A 20248-nucleotide genomic window follows, 5' to 3' on the forward strand; every position below is an offset into this window, starting at 1 on the left:
TTAGCTGTTGACAAAGTGGAGGGACGCTTGAGAGCAGATGTGTGAGGTGACTTGATCAGGCTAAGTATGGAGAGACGCTGACAAATTAATATGGTGTGGAAAAATAGCCCCCTACACACGGTGGGCACTGAAAAATAACAATGCATAATCACAACATCTTTCTCCAACTTGTAGCCTTAATAATCAGTTTAAGATATTCACATCACTAGTAACACGTTTAGTAAAACCCCAGTTCCAAAAAATGTGTAAAACGTCAACAGAATGAAATGATTTGCCAATCTCATCAAACCACATTTTATTCACAATAGAACATAAACAACACATCCGATGTTGAAACTGACATATTTCATCATTTCATGGAAAATATTGGCTCATTTGGAATTTGATGGCACCGACCGACTCAAAAAGAGAATGAACAGTCTGCAGCTTCATCCAGCTCTGCAGTGTGGGAGCATCTTTCAGCTCAGTTTGGTTTTTCTGTCCCGCAAATTTGCTGTTTTAGCTCAGTCTGGCTGCTTGCATCAAACCTGTGTTGTCCACAAGGCTCCAAATGACCACTCCCCACTCAGCACCAAAGAACAGACTGCATAAAGTGAAGCATTGTCAAATTGTCTGGATTCATGAAGCTCATGCAGTGTAGGCTCCGTCTGATCCAAGCGTATTAAGAACTCGTATTTAAGCAGCCTTTACCTCAGCAGCCAGATGTTCTGCCATTTTGTTCACAAATACATCATCTCCCCCCCCCCAGATTCTATTACAGTGAATGAGGAAGCACAACTGGATGCGTGATTGGTTCATATTCCAGACATATCCAACGGACATATCCACATCCAATATAGCTTTGAACTTTTTAAGCACAGGTGGCATCATTAATATGCTGCTGGGGATGTTAGTGCTTTTCCTCAGGAGGGAGCGAAGCCTTAAAGGTGTAAGCTTAGAGATGGGTGCAAAGGTTTGCACAAGTATTATGCTGAGTTTTATTTAGAGGATGCCATGCAGTCAAGGGGAAGTCTCATTTCTGGAGATTCATTTACTGTGTTTTTGTGCTTGTGTGAGTCATTAAATTAGCAACTCAAAGTGATAAAAGGCAAATAACATTTTAATAAAATGGAAAACAGTACAAGTCAACCTAATGCTCCACATGCAAATGCAGTTGAACCAGATCGTTTGCAAATGCACAGGATAGGCAAACTGACAAATATCAACATAGAAATCATTTTTCAACAGCAATGAAATAAAAGGTTTAATACATTTATGGGCATATCAGTCTCCATTTCTTAATGACAATAAAAAAAAAGAAAAAAAAAAAAGTATGTACACATATTTCTTTTGTTGAGGTTTTAATGAGATTCACCCAAACCTGAAGCAAATGTTTCATCTTGTCTTTCAGTGCTTGGTTTAATACGTCCCCAGTGAGACAGCTTTAATGGTATGAAAATAACTTTATTTAAAAAAAAAAAAAAAAAAACATTGATAAACGTAAATTAGACTGCATGGTGCGTTGGAAAGCATGAGGCCAAACCAAAGCGAAGTCCTTTCTGATCACAAACATCATTTGTACATGTGCCACACAGTGACGAATAATTCTGGTAAACAGTCGTGTTTACAGTTATGTTTTACTGTACTGGTATTTGGTTCATGTGGGAAACATTTGCATGAGAAGACTGAAGACTGTGTGTGAGTGTGTGGGGTGGAGGGTAGTGTATATAATGATGAATAAGAGCCCACATGTCAAACTCAACTGAGTTGCACCAAATAGGACAACTGGATGATCGCGTTGGTTGATGGATGGACAAATGAACAGATGGAGGTTGGGGGGTGTGCGGGGGGGCGATGTTTCACGCAGCCGATCGTCGACGGATGACAAACGCTCCCCTCTGCAGCTGCCCCAGGTAGATCCTCATCTTTGTACTGTCGCTTGTCTTCCTTACCCAAATCTGAAAGAAAAGCGAAAATACTTCAACGCTCAGAAGTCATTTTGAAATAATGCATCACAAAGCGTTAACATGGTAAATTAGAATGTGTAAGTAGCTGAACAAAAGTAAAATAAAGCTGCGGCTCGTATCTCTTTGCATAAAACCCCTCGAGCACTTAGTATTTCCAAACCCTCCACCGCAAAACTAATATTTAAAAGACTGGTGATGTTCAGGATTTTTTTTTTTTTTTTACTGCCAATAAACTGCATCTGTGGCTGTGAATCCAAGCATCTTTGCTGTTACTGAATACATAATGCTTTAAAATTAGGTCAAGTGTTTCATTTTTAGAACAAGCTCAGTCATTTTCTTTAAGCAGCTGGGCAGTGGATTTTTAAGTTAAAGGATCCCTTCATTTGTTTTGAACTTTTTTTTTGTTCTAGTTTGGTTAGTACATGTACATAAATGCCATTAAACTTTCAACTTTCCTTTGACCTCCCCTGAAAAATACCTCCAGATGACATCACTTGGAGAAATCTTCGGTTCAGATAATATCATCTGGTTCTGACACTATGGAGTTTGTATTCATGGTCAACTTGGTTTTCCAGAGCTCCCCCAGATGACATCATCTGAACTGCTAATGATTAAAAACTTCTCCGGGTGATGTGATATTTTAAACATAGGGAAGTCAGAGGAAAGTTTAAAAGCATTAATAAACTTAACGAAAGCCAAAGAATGCAAGTTGAAAATTGGTGAAGTCGCCATATAATGCTGCTCAAACAGAATTAAATATTGGGAAATATTATTAGCTGGGTATTTACACACATTCTGTCTTCTAGTGAGTATTAGCAGCAGGATGGCGTTTGTGATAAAGAGGAAACATGTCACCCATTGTTGTAATGGCTTTCAGACAACATGTCAAGCCATCAAATGGCTCTTTTTATTTGATTTGTTAACAATAAGGGAAATTTAGAATAACATAACATATTTTGACGGATAAAGCCAGTTCTGTATATGACAGCAGCTGGATGAGAACTGAAGCTCACCTCATTGGTTCCCACTGAGCTGATGACACAGCTGATCTTTGTGTTGTCCTTTGACTCCAGGTAAATGGCTTGGCTCTTATGGTACCTGTCAAAATAACACACACACACACACACACACACACAAATTCAGCATTCACTGTGTAGCATGAGGAAGCGAAATGAGTGCAGACAGGAGAGGGGTTCATTATACATTATTTCACCCAGCTGAATAAACAACATTCCTCCTGAGATAGCACTAAATAGATAATTGGACTGGAAAGTCAAAACAAAATGTCTGTTCCCCCCCTTTTTTTTTAATGGCTCCAAACCATCAGAGGACAGACCCAAGCCTGCAGACGATACGGACAAATCAAAGCACTTGATCATTAAGGGCCCACTAAAGTATAATGACACATGTGTCACTCTGTGGCTCTTAGGGAAGGCTTTCCGGTGGAGGCGGCTGCGTTCTCTTCAGCAACGCGAATAAATCAGACTTTGCCTTTAAAGAATAGAGCACATACCTCACAGCTCACTCCTTTCATCTCCCTACCCATCGGTCTACATGAAAGCAGCTAATAAAACAGAATTTCATTATTTTTACCCCTCGTTAAATAACCTTGTGTTCTGACATGTGTCAGACAGTCTCAAACAGAAGGGCATCTGAGCTGTGCCTGGTCAAGGACTTTGTATTATCTTTAAATCTGCATCACAGCAGAATAAATCACCGATTCAAATGCAGCCATCTTCACTACATATGTGTTTTTAACGTGGCTTCAAGTAGCAGCACTTGTTCAGTGGCTTTTTAAGCAATATCTTTTTTTGTAGCCCAGACAAAAAGAGGTCTCTTCTGAAGGCCAAACAACCAGATGACAATGTGGCCATCTAGTGGTGAGACAAGTTGTAGTCACGCTGCGTGAGAAACGGCACTGAGATGCTTTTCTGAAGGATCAAACTTTACATTTACCATCTTTTGTCGTAGTAAAGTTTCCCCTCCTCGATGCGGGCCTCGTACCGTTGGGACGGGCTTTCCATGGGAGTGGAGGGGATGTGCTCTGGTGAAGAGGGAGACACTATGCAGGCAGAGACACCTGGTTAATACAGCCATGCAAAACTAATGACATATAAATATTTTAATGTTCAAATAACAGAATTGTTCATTTGCTGAGTTAGCTAGATAGTTAGCTTAAGTTATTAGGACTAAGACTAGGAACAGGTAACTAACTGATGTGTTGTGTGTAAAAGCAACATATCATTTTATATTGTGGTGAGTCTATGCTGAACTACTACATTTCGGCTAAAATGAATTAAGCTGAACTAACTGGGCTGTAGCTCTGTACTTCACAGACACGAGCTGGTTTTCAATTTTCCCACATAACTTAATAAGCGAATCAGTGAATATACCTACTTCCCTAACAAACTACTTCTTAAACCAGAGAACTGCATGTACATCGTTATTGGAAACTAACTGCACATGGTGAGCACTAACATACCTGGTCGTTTCGGTGACTTAAGCTGTAAAAGAGGAGGTGTGAGATTTAGAAAAGGAATAATTATCAAAAAAAATGGAAAAGATGTATAATGTGTGAAGAATATAACAAATATTGTATATGAAGAAATATGGAGAAATTCAGAAACACTTACCTTATTAAGTGTTCTTAGATCTTCCATTATTTGTTCATCTGTTAACAAATAGTTTAGCTGAGGTTTGAAGAGTTAGGGAATTTTTCAACAATCAAGCACAGACTTAGCTGACTCTGACCTGTGATCTCCCCTCTGACTGAAAACAAAACCTGTCCACAAGAAGTGCAAAAATACAAATAGTACCTGTAACACTAATACGGAATTATTTGCTGCTTTCGTATTCACTAAACTAACTATAGCCATTATGTGGGATATCTGGAGCAGGTTTTCTCCGTTTGTCTGGTATAGGGACCGGATCGTTGGGCCGTCTTCGCAGTTTCCGAGTCATGATAGGTTTGACTTCCATAGAGTCTGTAAACGAACAAAATAATGGAATAAAACAGCGAGATCCTAACAGTGTAAAACCTGGACAAGAAAGGTCAACATTTTAAGTGATAAGATGTTTTTTTTTTTTTTAACAGTATCTGAAAGTCCGATTTAAGTATGCAGAGAGGAAAAACTCTCACTTCCACCCACATACTTTTTAGCCATTTCTTTTCCTTCTGCTCAGCAAGTCTCTGATTATTAATTGTGTTCTGGCTCCCTTACCGCCTGTCAGCTCCATTGTTAATTTCTCGTTCTCGATCATCTTCTTCTTCTCCTCCAGCTCGGCAATTAGGTTTTCCTTGAGTTCAACCTTCTTATCGTCAAACTCCTTCACAGCTGCCTTCTTCTCCTTGATGTAGTTCCTCTCCACTTGCTCTGTCTGCACAAGGTTGACAAATGGCAATGATGGAAATGTAGATGGGAATATAATGTAATATTCAAAAAGAAAATTTAAGTTCCATATATGGCAATTTTTAAGCATGCTTACCTCAAGTTGAAGAAAAAGATCTGTAAAAAGAAAATAAAAAACATAGCTGATCATGTAGAACAAACACAGATTCAAGGTTGTCATATGTGTTGAATCTTAAAATCTGCTTTGGACCTTCAAGATTACAAAAGAGAATGATCAAGAAGAGGAGAAAGAATAAATAACACCCTTAAAACATCGTAAAACAAAGAAGAAAATAACACAGCTGGGAATTAGGAATCTACCTTTAGCTGTGTTTTACCCCTTTTGCAATCATTTTGTACCAGAGGGACTAATGTGGGTCATTCTGGGCACAACAAACAGCAAAGACTTATTACATAAAAATCTGGCACATTTAGGAACCAATGGAAAAAGCCCATTACACATGAGCCACTGACTCAACAAAAATATATAACTAACACAACAAGCAAATGGTAGGAAGACGAGGGAGATGGCTCAGTCCTTGTCAAATCAGACTATTTCTGTTCCTGCAATTAATTATAATATGGTTTCTTTAACTGGATGGAGAGACGCTGTCAACACAACAGTACGTTATGTAAACTATGTAAAACATGTAAAATATTACTGTAATACTAGGAAAACAAGGTCAACAAAGTTTGTCACATTACATTATTCAATCATAGCTGAACAAACTATTGATCGGGTCTGAAATGGGGGTCAATTTATACAATCTCTGTTTCTCACTGGTGTTAATGCCACTAATAGGCTCACGAGCACTAACCCAGACTACACCTGTGGTCAGTTTTGTACATCTTGACTGACACATGTCAACCTCGAAGGCTCAAGCAAATCTTTGGATAGAATTTCATTGCTTCCATAGCCAATGCTTGTCTTCCTATACATCCGCTAACACTTGTTTGGAGGAGGTTTCGTTCTCCTAATTCTCATTTCCAAAAGGTGGCTAAACAAACCAAAAATCAACAAGCATTTACATAAAAATTTAGATAATCGGCTCCCAACATGGCTCAAGTAGATACGCCCGAAGGAACAGTGTGCTCTGAAGCCAACAGCTCAACTTACCGGCATTTCGGAGTCTCTCTTTGTACTGCTGGTCTAGTTTCTTCATCCTCTTCTGATACTCCTGCAGTGTACCTGCAAAGATAATGAGTCAATGTCCAAAATGTAAAGACTCATGAAAGACCTCATTTGATGGAATGATTTTACAGTATTAATTATGACCGAGATGTTTATGTAGGGCGAGAGTGAGAAAACTCAAAGAAAAATCATCAAATCTAGACAACTTTTTTGTAAAAATGTTTCCATCCTACAACTTTAACTCCCAGCAATAACCCACAGTCTACACTTGTTAACATTGACACTGCACCTACATTTAGATTAGCAAATAATCTAGTGCCTCAATTTCAACATTAGACTTAGCCATAAAAAGCTCAAAGGGCAGCCTACTGTGCTACAAAACCTTGCATCAAGGTATCAGTAAACATCAATCTTTATTATTTTTAAGAAGCTGTTTATGGCAAAGAACACTCATCATCAGTTACCATCTGTTTGTCATTGGGTTTCATTAGTTAGACAGACAATGACTTTCAAACTGCCAGTGAAACTGCCTCTAAGGCCTGCTCGTGTAATCCTCAACCACCACTAAAAGTAACAAGTAAGCCTTTGGCTATGTGCTTCAAAACTCTTCAATGATCATGAAGCATCACACAAATCCCACGCAACAAAACGCAGCACTCAAAAACATATGGAACCTCTAATCACAAAAGAAAAATCAATGTTATTGCCTTCCTGTAGTTGCTGCAGCTGTCTTTTCAGAGAGGCCAGCTTGTCTTGGTACATTCTGCAATGACATAAAACCACAGGTGATGACTTTCCCTTTATTGTGTGCAGTATTAGGGCAGTTACACAAAACATTCACCTTCAAATTATTTTGATTCAAGTTAAAACAGCTGATCCATGGATAGCAAAATACTTACTGCTCTTTGATTTCCACATAGTCATCCTCATCATGCTTGGCAAGGTCTGTTTCACTGGCATCCTCTGTGTCTGTGACAGGAGAAGACATTTACTTGGAAACTATCTCACAATTAAATAAAAACTGATTGAAAGAAATGATCCTTTCAGCTTGCTGCGGCAAGACCTAACTATGTCATTTCAAGGATGTCAAACACAAGCTTAATGCTATTACGCTGACTTTACAGACAGACAGCAGACATCTGTGCAATGCGTGGCACTAGCAAGGTAATGGTGAACACCCTGTTTGGAAATGCCGACCGGCGAGTTTGATCAGGAAAGATCCAACTTCGCCACGAAAAATCATGCGCTGTACATTCTCAGATTGACGTATGAGAAAAGTTTGACAAGGCTAATGTGTACTGCTGATATCCGTGTTCCTTATTTTCTGTCAATCTTATCCAATGAAATTTTTATTATTACTCTGCCGCATGGTGAGACTGATCAGAAACAATCCCCGATTACATTAACTTTGTCGAGCTGTCAGTCCAACTGCAACTCTCAGGGCGACACTAGCATATTTAACCCAGAGGCCTGAGATATGACAAATCTGAGAGCCAAGTTTATAAGCACCGACCGAAACATTTAATTCAGCTTTACCTTCAAACAAACGCAAGAACAGGGCAAGGCCCAGTCATATAAAGCTGACACAGCAGCTTTCATTTTCGCTTAGCACTAATGGTGCTAGCGCAAGTTAGCCCAGTCTACTGTTTGAAAAGTGACCCGATTCTAGCTCACGTAGTTAGTCATAACAGACCACTAAACATGTCCGCAGGAGGAAGAAAGAAGTCCTGCTGCTCGCGTAGAAGTCAATCTCAGGAAAAAAAGCCAACCTTGTAGTGTTGTCATCGCCTTGCTTTTCTCGTCTTTTTTCTCTTTGACTGCAATCCGTCCTGTCTCACTCAATTGTGTGAAAAGGGCAGTGCAGTGGACACAGTACGCAGGGGTTTGCCTGCCTGCCGATCCGTCAATGCTCTTGAGCTAACGTTACGTAGCCAGTTGGCTAATTAACGCTCTGCACTACAAATTGGGCTTTTCTTAAATAAAACTGTATTAGTCCAGGTCAGTTGTAGAAGTTTTACAACGCATGGTTTGGAATTATAGTCAAATTTTGTTGGCGAAAGTTTACTGCACAATAACGTTAGAGCCTATCTGTACTGCTAGTGTGACTGACGCCTCACGCGTTGCGATTCAGGTAGTCTAGCTACCATTAGTTAGCATGTAAACAAACAGCGATATATGGGTTTTATTGTCGTCAATCATGGGTTAAAGTTTCTATCACCACTGGAAGCGCCCTTTAAATGTGAGCGAATTGTCTAGTGTGGTTACATCACATGCTTCTGAAATGTTTATCGAGTTGACAGCGTTAGCTAACACGTTATGTAGCTAGGAGGCTAAAGTTGCGCTTGTACTAGCTTTACACCTTTGGAAACAGGCTCTAAAATTTTACATTGGGAGCCCTAAAACAATGTACGATACATTGTACGAGAAAACGGTTACGATTCCAACTTATTTTGTAAATTAAATCAAAAGTTGCGTTCAAAATATAGAGACATGAAGCAATATCCGAGCATTTCCGTTTCTTTCCCCACAAGTAGACGCAGCCCAACGGCCAGTGAGCTTGTGGTATTTTCCTTTAACGTTACCTTCTTCTGAGTCTCTTCCCCTGAAACTCCGATCCTCGTCGTCATCTACGCTATCGAGTTCTTCTTCGTCATTGTAATAATCCACTATAGGTGATAGTAAAGTCGAAGCCATTTGTTCGTTGGAAAATGTAAACAAACACAAAATAAACAATCGATTGTGTTTTGCAGCTTGCTTGCAACAGCGCCTACAGTGACAGGACCCTCGCGTATCAAGCTGACTGACCCCATGCCTGTACGAAATGTTACCGATTTCAGCATGTGGTTTGGAAAAAGTCATTTGAACCAAATAATGCAATGCATTTAAACAAAACGTGTAAGATAACTGATACCGTCCAATAATTATTTTTTTAAAAACATATCTAGACTTATAGGGTAAGACATTTAGGCAGGCGTATTTCCGAACATCAGGGGCAATAGGTCGGCTTTGTGGTCGGTTCTTTTAGTTTTTGCCATGAATGAGAAAAGTCAAGGGGCTTGCATCAATAAAATCCCACGGTTTTCAGTTAAGCAACCAACGCTTAAGGCGTATTCCTGTCCTATGTCTATTTCCCAGTGCTTTAACTTTGGATAAAACTTGCTTATACTATAGTTTTATCCAAAGATATGCACCACAAGACCTGGAATTGGGGTTTTGAGTCCCATCTGGTGTGTAGCTAAGTGGTACAGTGAATTTGTGTGTTTGTGTGCTTTTTGGGTGGATAATGGATTCTACCACAGAGGAGATCATCTGCTTAAAGTCTTTGGATTGCTGGTCAGACAACTTAACACACATGTAATGACCTTGTTATGGAAAGGTTTTTAAAAGTTTTATAGAGAAATGTAAAAAAGTGCAAGATAAAAATTGACACATTTTAATATCTGAGGTACTAAGGATGCTCATCTTGTTTTTATTTTGGGTAGATTGGAACTTTGGGTATGAATGAAATCCACTACCCTGAATGGGATAAGACTGATCAGTTCCATTCAGGCTTGACTTCTTAGGTTATTGTTTCATCTTCAGATACTGGTGTTGGATTTCACCAGTCATGTTTGAATAACCTGACTTCTGGACCTGACATTATTATTACAACAGAATTGGCCACATTTGGTTTGAAACACTGACCATTTAACCTTCCTATACAGGACTCCCAGAGTTAGGTTCCCTGACATCTCAGGCTGCTGGGCCCCTCCGAGATAAGGCCCTTTCAGAAATATATCCGTGCATGCAAAAAACGTAATCCCGAAGTAAAACTACAAGTTCTCATCTTAAGAAGTACTACAAGTAGGAGTACCACTTAAAATACTTTAGTTAGAGGACCAGGTACATACTGTAAAATTTAGTTTAGGTATAAAACTAAAAGCACAAACAGATTTTTTTTAGGAATGAATCTGACTGAGGTACTGGTAACACAAACTGTTTATAAAAACACTGTTGAGTTGCTGTTTGACACGTTAGACATGGCGACAACTGCTGCCAAATCATTAATATTACATATGAATGTAAGAATAAAGATAAAACAGCTGATTATAATACAGAATGGTTTATGCTTTGTTGTGGTTTTGTTCAAAAAACCCTATATGATCAAATTAAATCAATTTTAAATAGACTCTGCAACTTTAAATAAGCAAAATGAAGCGAGGCTTCGACACATCTTCAAAAACTCGATACTGGTTCGTCTGGTCTGCTTCGTGCGTGACCTCGTATTTAGTACTGAAGACTTTTAACTCATATAGGAATTTGCACATTGTTTTATAAAAAGAAAATATTTATTTTGAACTTATTTTACCTTTGTGCAGTAAACAGCAAGCAAACTTTCCAATGCGAAAAACGTGGCAACGACAAGTCCGAGGTTAATTAAAAAAAGGGCCAAAAGCGCAGTGTTACCTAGCAACTTGGTGTATAACAAAATCAACACAACTTTGACAAAGCTAATTTTAACTAGTATGTGTAAAACCAGGTATGATGATTTACTTTTTAAATCTTCATTTGCAAAGTAACTAACATAAAAATAAATGAGTGTAGTAAAATTCAAATTACAACATTACCTTCTTGAATTTTGCACAGTGAAAGTAATGTAAAGTGGAAAGAGTCATGTAACCTGGAGTATTTTTTTAAAAACTCTCTGCTTTCAGCTGGGCAAGTCCTCCGGATGTCCGTTATATTTTCAATTACTATAACGTCAGTTACGCTGAAGTCTTGGTCAGCCTGCACCTCCAGGTGACATCATCTGAACGGAAAGCGCCTCCTGATTATATCATCTGGAGGAGTTTTTCTGTTAGAGACAGGGGGGTAGTTTTGAAATAGTGATGAGCCAAGTTTAATAGGCCTATTTCCATACGTATACTCCAAACTAGCGATCGGGGAAGCAAGCTGAAAATCGACACACATACGAGCTTATCCTTTTAACAGCGCAACAGCAGGTGGCAGCATTATACTGACGATTTTCAAGAAAGGCGCTGGATTCTCATCTCTGAAGTTGCAATAGAAGCAGGATGACTCAGTTCATGCATTTTTAATACAGTGAAAAATAACTAATATGTAGGGCTGTCAGCATTAACTATGATAATAATGTAATATAATGGAAATCATCTTAACGTAGTATATGCACGTGCTTTAGCCTATAAACATGTATTCGACTTGGGTAATCGGAATGAACGCATTTACAAAAAAAAAAGAATAAAAAAATATATATATATTATTTTTTGTGAAACTAAGCCTGCAATGTGCACATCCTTCAGTACACGAGACAACTTTATTTCCGCCCGTCTGTCAGACTAACTGTCAAACCCGGGCGAGGGGTTGTGCTCCGTCATTCAGGAAGTCCAGACCAACTGACAAGCACTTCGCAAAGTCACACCGACATCTTCACTTTCGGACAGAATCCTGTTGAAGTCCGTACGTTGTTCAGCAAAGACGAGTTTTTCAACAGGTGAGCTTCTTTTTACCCCCCCTCTGTTGTCGTGTTGCTCTCGCTGTTTGCCCCCCTCCTCCTCCTCCTTCTTCTCTTTAACGGTTAACAGCTCGTGCCACAGCCTCGCGCTCGCAAACTGAAATGACACTTCCTCTTGTCTCAGCAGCTAAGCTACTGTAGCTAAATGTCAAAGCGGTAAAAGTGGCTAGAAATGAGCAGCGGCGCTAAAATATTGCCCCTGTAGTTGCAAACGAGCACGTTTCGACTGGTTTTCTGCGTTGTTCAGGCTTGTTGTTTGAACGCCGCTCTTCTCAGAGGTGGTGAGTAAACGTTACGTTAGAGCAGAACCAGCCCGCTGGGGTTAACTTAAGTGCGTAGGTTTGCTTTTTTTTAACGGTTTGGAGCCAAGTGCATGTTTGTTGATTGATTTTTTTTAAAATTTTTATTATTATTATTATTTTTTTTTCGCGCTGTGAACTGACTGGGGAAGACGCTTGGCTTGTTTGGTTTGTTCCTCAGGGGGTGAGTACGAAGAGTAATGGATGACCGGTTGTAATGAAGTGGACCGTGGAGGGGTTTAAACACGACAAGCCCGCTGGACGCTATTTAGATAAACTTGTGCGTGGTGCCATGTCTGTATATTGTCGGGCAGTGTCGTTCAGACTGTGTAAGTGTGTCACATTAAACAAGACTGGTACCTTCCGTTGGATCCTACATTGTTATGAGTGAGATTTTACTATCAACGCACAGTCACAATGGCTTTCATCTTGTAACGTCCACTACACACAACCAGAACCGTATTTCACTTATATTTACTACGCCTCTGTGCAATCGTTAATCGTTCGAGCACTCTCTCCATTCTTGACAGTTTTCTTTTGCGCGGTTGTGATAGTACTGTTGGCCTGCATGCACTCAATTCAAAAATCGGAGGTCATTAGTCTTTCATATCATAAGTCCTTCCTGGTCTGAATGCTACGAGAGATCCAGCACCTGCACGCAGGGCAGCGTTTGGTTAAAAGTGAACGTAGACTAACATGACGCGCTCGAAATGGCAGATGTACATGGCAAGCAGAGCACTAAAACCCAAGCTGACCCAACATGATGTCATCTCTTGTGTGCAGAGCGCATGAGTGAGAGGCAGCAGAGCCATGTGTCACTGCTAAAGTGTGTCATTTGTAAAGATTTATTTTAAGACGCGTACCCACGCAGCTTCAGACACGGATCACCAGAATTCAATCCCATGTTAGGACGTTGCACCCGCATGTCATTCGGATGGATTTTTATTTTTTCTTGCATTATCCCTCGGCTCACTGTTGCATAGAACGGATGAAAAAGCACAAACAAAATTAAGACACATTTTGTTTTGCAGAATGGAATTGTTTGCCCTGACATAATGCTGAGAAAGTAGTGCCAGTCACAGTTAAATGGAATGAGATCGTTTGAGGGGAAAGAAAGTGACTTTTAACAAGTTTCAAGGTATGTGCTTTAAATCTAATTGCCATGACGTTTATAGTACAGAGTTTTTAGGGACCTCTTCAGGTTTTGCAGCTTTGGTTAAAGGAAATCAAAGGGTTTGAATTCTCCCCCTCATTAGTAGCCGTTCAGCTATCAATTATTTTTGTAATTGAAGATTCTATTGGTTATCCCATCCATTATTCAAGCAAGTGGATAAGAAATAATTTTGCTTTAATAAAAGCAATAGAAAATGTACAAAATAAATAAGCTATGTCCCATAAACACATTATGGAAATTGGTATTGTTTTAAAATAAATACCTAATATTTTTAATTCTTAAATTGAAATTCTTATCTGTCAAAACTAAACTTATTTCGTGTATCTAAAGTACTTTTCAGGTTCGTCTGTAACTAAAACTGTAAAGACAGATTTGATGTGGTTTGACACATCTAAACTCACCTTCTTCATTTCACTGCAGAAACTGTGAGCCTTTGTATGACAACGGATCTGTTTTCTATACAGAAAAGCATTTAGGCTTGTAAAAACATGGTCTCACAGCAGATATTCTAATTAAAGAAGTTACTGCAGCTTTGTGTAAAAGGTGAACATCTCCTGTAACCGGGGACACACATAATTTCTGTTGCAGTTTGACAGTAACAGCAACTTAATTAAGTCAAACAAAAAGAGCTACAGCATACTTTTGGTTGGTCAGAGTGAGATGGTGTCTGAGCCAAGCTGTGTCAAGCTGTTTTAACATTAAACTGCTAGACTGGATAACTGTTGCAGATATCTACTGTATAATACAGTGCCTCCATGTCTGAAAGAACATTTCAGATATTCAGTGACATTTCACCTATTAACAATTGTCATTTTAAATGTCCACAACATCACTTTCCTTTTCAAATTATATCACTTTTGCCATTCATGTGTGTTCGACTTTCAGTTGCAGATATTTACATAGTTTTAGATATGCAGAATAAATAATCTTCATATCAAATATAAATCAAACTGATATCCATTTTACATTTGTGCAAGTAGTTTCTTGAGGAATTGTTTCAGTCCTGCTTGCTAGCATCACTTTTATCTAGTAGGCTCATTGTCAATGTATTGACCATGCAACAGAGAGAGAGAACCGAAAATGACACACTTCCTTGTTCCTGATGGTATCTGGAGCATTTTAGCATTTACGATTATACTCTATGATTTTATGAGTTTACTATGTGTGTTGATATACACGTTAGATAAGCTAAATGCTTGTTTCAATTTGTTTAATGTACATTTGAAACCAAGTGAAGTTGTCCAAATCTGGTGTGGTAGAAGCTTTTTAAAATGCAGGTTGGGAAATATAAGAATTTCAAGTCCAAAAGTCAAAGAGAAATTTTTAATAAGCACATAATTTGTGCGCTATATTTTAGTGTATAAATTCAGTTCAGTGGATGAATAAATTAGGTTGTCCTCTGCTTTTATTTGGCTCTGGATGGCACAGGTCTATACGTAATGTGACAACAAGCTTCCTTCAAACAGACAGAGGCAGTCATAACCATAATAACATTCATATCTTTTTTTAGTCGTGTGAGAGATTATTGAGATGTTAGTCAGGATTCCTCATGATTTTGCACAAATCGCTTTGAGTGCTAGTTCTGTGTGTGCACAAATGCTGATGGATGCAACGGGAAAAGACGGACACATCAGCTGCTTCTGACAATTGGCTGATGTGGCTGTCAGAGACGGGGTGGGGTGGAGGCCAGACATGTTCACACTAAAGGCAGGTGTTCATGTCCTCAGGTCAAATTCGATACACATTTTTGGGCTGTGCTTCCACATGCTACAAGAGGAATGTGCTGTATTAAAAAAGTATTTATTTATTTATTTTTAAAACAAGGACTTGAGTTCATTATGTGGTTTCAGCATTACAAACCCCATGTTTTACCAACAACCTGTGGTTGGTGGCTATATGTCCTACCCCCCTGAGCCACAGCTATCCCAAACTAAAAACATTAATATTGGGTGATTGCTTTATTTTGGCAGTGACAATGAGAAATGATAGGACGTACCAGAGGTGACAGAAAGTTGGCCTCTTATCATTTTTATCGCAACACTTAAAAGTGTTTTAAGATGCAACTTTCTTTGTGGGAAAAACTTTGCTTTAGTGTGACTGCAAGGTCAGAGTGGAGGGCATGAGTAAAGTTTAAGTTTAATCTTGTTATGTCCAACCCTTTACCCTACAACCAGCTTTCTAGAGGCCTGTTACACAACAGATTCAGCATGGTAACACCAGCATTTTTGATGGAAAACTTATTACTAAATTAATTGTGGCTCTGAATCTTTTGTTATATTGGTTAGGCTAGTCTCTGTCCTGACTAGAGATTATGTCTTTACATGAGCTTTAATAAAGAGGAGGACGATTCATGAACAAAATAGAAACCACAACATTGTCCACTTAAAGTCACAGTATATAACCCTTTTTTTTTTTTTATTATAATAATTTTTTGGGCAGATACTCCATGATATTGTGTTGCTGTCAGAGCACGCCCTTGATACAGACCTGCTGAACAGCATTGGTAACATTGCAAAAATGCTTCCTCCTAAAGATCTTCGAGTGAGGATCGCTGTTCTAAGTTCTGAGAGAAGGCTAAACCCTGTGTGTTGCATGCTGATAAGAGAGGGTACCTTGCACAAATGTATGAGATGCCACAGGCTTTGACACAGAACCAGTATGTGATTCTCTCGATAGATTTAGAGTACCAAGCAGTACAGCTAGCTAGATTCTGAACTGCTTAATATTGTTGCTTCAATTACAAACATTTCTATTTTCCGCATGCCTATCTGTTTGTAGTACAGCAGTTGACTATAAAGCAGTCACTTCCATCCTGTAAAACAAGCTACAGTAGTTGCAACCATTAGCATGACATCTCTATGCCTGTTTTAGCTTCTGCTTCACAGCTTTTCTAATACTGCAGTGTCTCATGCAATTTCCTTCAGTCTCACTTGAATCCTGACTTGTCTTAGAACAACCAGAAGGCATACAGGCCATCTTGTGACATTGCAGAACCTGGGTCTTTTTAATTAACACTGATGACAGCTTTGGACAGTCGTCTCTATCCCAGCTATTGTCTACAAAGAGATGTCTTACCAGTGTGTGTGACACTCCTGTTCTCCTGACAGGTTGTGCAGGTTCATGTGGTTGTCACTGTTAGGTTTAGCTGCTCTGCTGTCAAAGAACCATGACAGGGACACTTGTAGGCTCATATGTTTTATGGCTTTCCACCAACCCTTCCTTGCTCGCCAAGATAAGGTTTACTGGCAAGATCAGCTCTACGTGTCTGGGAGACAGCCATTATGATATTTTCCAAAAGTTGAAAACCGTGATACTGGTGGAGAATGAGAAGGTTTTATCTTGCACACAGGGCAACGTGTAGACATAAAAAACACATTTCTCTTTCTGCATACTAAGTCACCTCAGCATCTCTCAAAATTCTCTGTTGAAAACAAAGAATGTTTCTCCAAATCCATGTGACCGAAGGATGACTTTTGAAAAATGTATTTGAGAATTAACAGTTTAGCCGGTTGCACAGCAGTTAGGTGGTTTATGCGACGGTAGCAGAGTGCATCAAATATTAAAAAGCTGCTGTCAGGCTTAATGTTCTGCAGTGATCTGGTTTAGCACGTCTAATATAGGAATGCTGTCTCAGATGACAAGGAGAAATATGCCCTCCCTACCACTTCTCCTCTACTAGTTTTAAAAGATAGCAAAACTCTGCAGTGCTTCAAGTTCTTGGTTTTGGGAAGCCAGCAAGACTGAAGCAGCATAGATATTTGGTAACAGGATTAATCTTCAGTAGCAGTAAGACCTTTTTTTTGTTTTACCTGGTCATAAGAACTGCATACATTTGCCCATGTTCACAGTGCATTCCTAAGCCCTCTTCTAGGCATGAAGGAATTCAAAATAGGCACCATTAGCTATGTCTTCAATTTAATTGAATATGTGTGTTTTACATTTGTACGGTACACACGGAAAATGGCTTTTGATATGTATATACAGTATGTTTTAAATTTTTTCAAATCTTGCTGGCCATGTCCAGGAGACCAAGTCATATTGAGAAACCCTGTCTGAATCAGCTTTTACTTCACGATTTTTTCCCATTGACCATGATAACAGTCAAAGGGAAAAATGTGAGATGGATCGAATCATGGCCCAGCAGCTGGTGCAAGCCTGAGTCATGGCCTTGGTCTACTGAAAGCTGTCTCGGAGGGGAGGAAGTCACAGCCCAACAGATGTCTCATCAGCAAATGCCTCCCCAGTGAGTGTGCCACTTCTGCTGTTCACTTGCCACCTTGCACAGCTGAAAATTGTCTTTGTCTGACCAACTGGTTGAGACTTTTGGCGAGAGGTAGGATCCAGCTGTCTCCCATTTGAGATTTCATACTTAAAATGTCACGCATATCAATAGACATTCATTGTGCCCTTTTTCTGAAGCTACATGCTAGCCATTCACCTGACAGGTTCATATTTTTTATGTTTGCTCTCTGCAGGCTTGGTATCTGGCTTTGTTTACCATATCCAGTATTGATATTTTATTCTTTCATGTGAATTACACTGACCGTTTTTCCCCCTCAAATATACTAAAGCCTCTGTCATAAGAGAGGCATTTTGGCAAGTCAGTCTGACTGGGTGTGGGAGGTTAGCACAAGCAACTTGATTACAGCCCTTCATTAGATGTGTGCCTCCAATCCTCTGAGGTTGCAGCTGTGACCATAAGTTGGCCCCTCCAGCCCCCCTCTTTTCAGCCCTTGTTATGTCCGACTACATCTGTCTCCAACTCTCATGTGAAATCTGCAAGCTTCTTTATTGTCTTCCATGACTAGGCCAAGTTAAAATACCACAAAATCACAGCAGCCTAATCATCATCATCCAAAAAGACCACCATTGCTGGTGCCTGACTTATCTTATGTCTGCCCAACACTGCCACTCTTGCGTCTGGAGCTTAATTTAACTTGAAGGCCTAAGGAAAGAGCTTAGGCAGGAGTATTTTTAGAACCACATAGTTCACTGTAATAGCGGTCTTTAAAAAATTGTATGATGTCTTCGACCTACAATTAGCATCTATTCTGCTGAGTCTCCCTGACGTTCAACTGGCTGGGAAAACGCCAGTATGGACTGCTAGCTTAGCAGAGTGGGGCTTGTCAGCAAGGCTTAGGATGCTTGAATGAGATGGACACGTTTGCAGATGTGAGTGGGGTGTGAGGTAATACACTGCACCACATTAGCCTATTTTAGGAGCTTGCTATGCCTGTTAAAGGCGCATTTGTGTCCTAGACTTGTAAATCATAATTTTTATTCAGCACATTTAGAGAAATATTTTTTTAAACAATCTTTTGTTTCTTTAAAGTGCCACTGCAAAGCAAATATCCCTGGTTTGTTGGTTGAAGATTTTCATGTCAGCACAACAGTGGGCACATAGGCCATCATTGGCATTGTTTGATGACTGGTGAAAAGCTGTCATTCCCATAGCATTACCAAATGGTGCAGGCTTATGAGCCTGCCCAATGGTGATGTCACGGCAAGATTGTACTGAACCTTTTTGGTCTGGCTGTCGCAGAGCCTTACGTAAGTGGTTGATAACTCCTCATCTGCTGGGCTACCACAGTGTATGTCAAATTGACCCCATCCCCCCAAGCCCGGAAGAAAACTAGGCCTCTATCCAAGCTCTGTGCAACCCTAATGCTGTGACTGGACAGCCTCCATTGGGTCAAGTGGAGATTTGTCTCTGATGAATCTGGGGGAGATTGTGTTGTGCCCTGGCAACAAGTAGTAAATCAGACCAAATGTGAGTTATTTTTTCCTTTTCAGTCTTTTTTTTTTTTTTTTCATTTTTCTTCATTTGTCTTCATTTTTCAGTGGAATCTGTGTCTTAGCCTGTCTATTTTGTTACTTTTTGGTTTTTTTGGAGCCAAAGGTTAAACTTAACAATTGTCCAATTAAACTGCCAGCCGGCACCCAGCCCCACTACTTCTTTCATTCATTGTGATTTCCTCTCTTAAGATGCTCTCATTCAAAAGCTCTTGTCATAGATAAACAGAAATAAAACAGATATACAGTGCTACAAAAGCAGTAGGCCATGAACCTTACAATAATTGCAGGGGATATTATTGTCCCAGAGTGCTGTGGATATCAAAGAAACCAATATAAGTACACACCCTTCCTTGGTCTTCATAGACCATAGACAGCTTGTTTGACCCGTGTCGAGCTGTTGTTTGTAGGTGTGATACAGAGGCCATGTCAGATAAGAGCCTATCCTACCATCTCCACTGATTTACAGCAGAGCAGCAGTGAGGAAGCCAATATTACTAGCTGGTTAAATTTCAAGGTACAAGTCACTGTTACGGCCAGTAATTACAGGCTCGACTTTGTTCACAATCTGATTTGTGAACGCTGTAAAATAACGATGTAATTAAGCAGTCATCAATTGATTAACTTTGATACAGTTGATGGTATTTAAGTCTAGAAGGTCAATGTGAGGACCTTTTCAGTTTTACAGTAGTATCAAGAAGTTAACCACGTTTTGGGAAATTTAAGCGGCCAACCTGAATAGTAAAAATAAAACCACACGTGAGCAAAGTATATTAAAGATGAATGAGGGCCCTTATCGACCTCAAGTAGGACTATCGACTTTCACGCTCCCTGCCAAACGTATGTCTCTCTTTCTTACGTAACATACACATAAACATACACTATGATTTATTGAGCTCCGTGCTTTAAATAAAGGGCTCCTGTTATTAATCTATGGCCTTTACCCTGTTCCTATTACAAATATATGCAGTATCAAAATTTATCTTAATAATAATCGATTGGC

At 39.5% G+C, this 20248-nt stretch overlaps 2 protein-coding genes across 8 annotated transcripts in view; one reads left to right on the plus strand and one right to left on the minus strand.

The window, feature by feature from the left end:
* Positions 1-1081: 1081 nt before the first annotated feature.
* suds3 (SDS3 homolog, SIN3A corepressor complex component) lies at positions 1082-9261 on the minus strand. Of its 3 annotated transcripts, none has more exons than XM_067520984.1 (12): positions 9050-9261; positions 7367-7436; positions 7175-7230; positions 6453-6524; positions 5433-5452; positions 5168-5324; positions 4835-4930; positions 4580-4641; positions 4429-4450; positions 3903-4026; positions 2960-3044; positions 1082-1937 (listed from the first exon to the last, which is right to left on the minus strand). In XM_067520984.1, the coding sequence occupies exons 1-12, from the start codon at positions 9159-9161 to the stop codon at positions 1839-1841; spliced, it is 975 nt and encodes a 324-aa protein (XP_067377085.1). In that variant the 5' UTR covers positions 9162-9261; the 3' UTR covers positions 1082-1838. The 3 variants fall into 3 exon arrangements, with proteins under 3 accessions (XP_067377085.1, XP_067377086.1, XP_067377087.1); XM_067520985.1 differs by having other exon boundaries at positions 3903-4008; positions 9050-9260; XM_067520986.1 differs by lacking the exon at positions 9050-9261 and adding an exon at positions 8237-8987.
* Positions 9262-11799: 2538 nt separating this feature from the next.
* taok3a (TAO kinase 3a) overlaps positions 11800-20248 on the plus strand; it is a 60326-nt gene continuing 51877 nt past the window's right edge. Inside the window, exons 1-2 of one of the 5 annotated variants that reach the window (XM_067520975.1) lie at positions 11808-11958; positions 13310-13416. The gene's annotated coding sequence lies outside the window, so the exon portion shown is untranslated. Of the gene's footprint in view, positions 11959-12063; positions 12261-12320; positions 12463-13309; positions 13417-17553; positions 17696-20248 lie in introns of those variants that run through there. The other 4 variants (XM_067520974.1, XM_067520978.1, XM_067520979.1 and 1 more) reach the window with 4 other exon arrangements.

This window comes from Channa argus, chromosome 11 (assembly GCF_033026475.1).
Source record: "Channa argus isolate prfri chromosome 11, Channa argus male v1.0, whole genome shotgun sequence".
Lineage (NCBI taxonomy): Eukaryota > Metazoa > Chordata > Actinopteri > Anabantiformes > Channidae > Channa > Channa argus.

Excerpts from the sequence above, each read along its gene's own strand:
- suds3 (XM_067520984.1), bottom strand. The coding sequence starts at position 9,161 with ATGGCTTCGACTTTACTATCACCTATAGTGGATTATTACAATGACGAA. Across the intron at positions 5,453-6,452 it reads AGAGAGACTCCGAAATGCCG|ATCTTTTTCTTCAACTTGAG; the intron begins GTAAGTTGAGCT and ends TTCTTTTTACAG. Across the intron at positions 5,325-5,432 it reads ATCTTTTTCTTCAACTTGAG|ACAGAGCAAGTGGAGAGGAA; the intron begins GTAAGCATGCTT and ends AACCTTGTGCAG.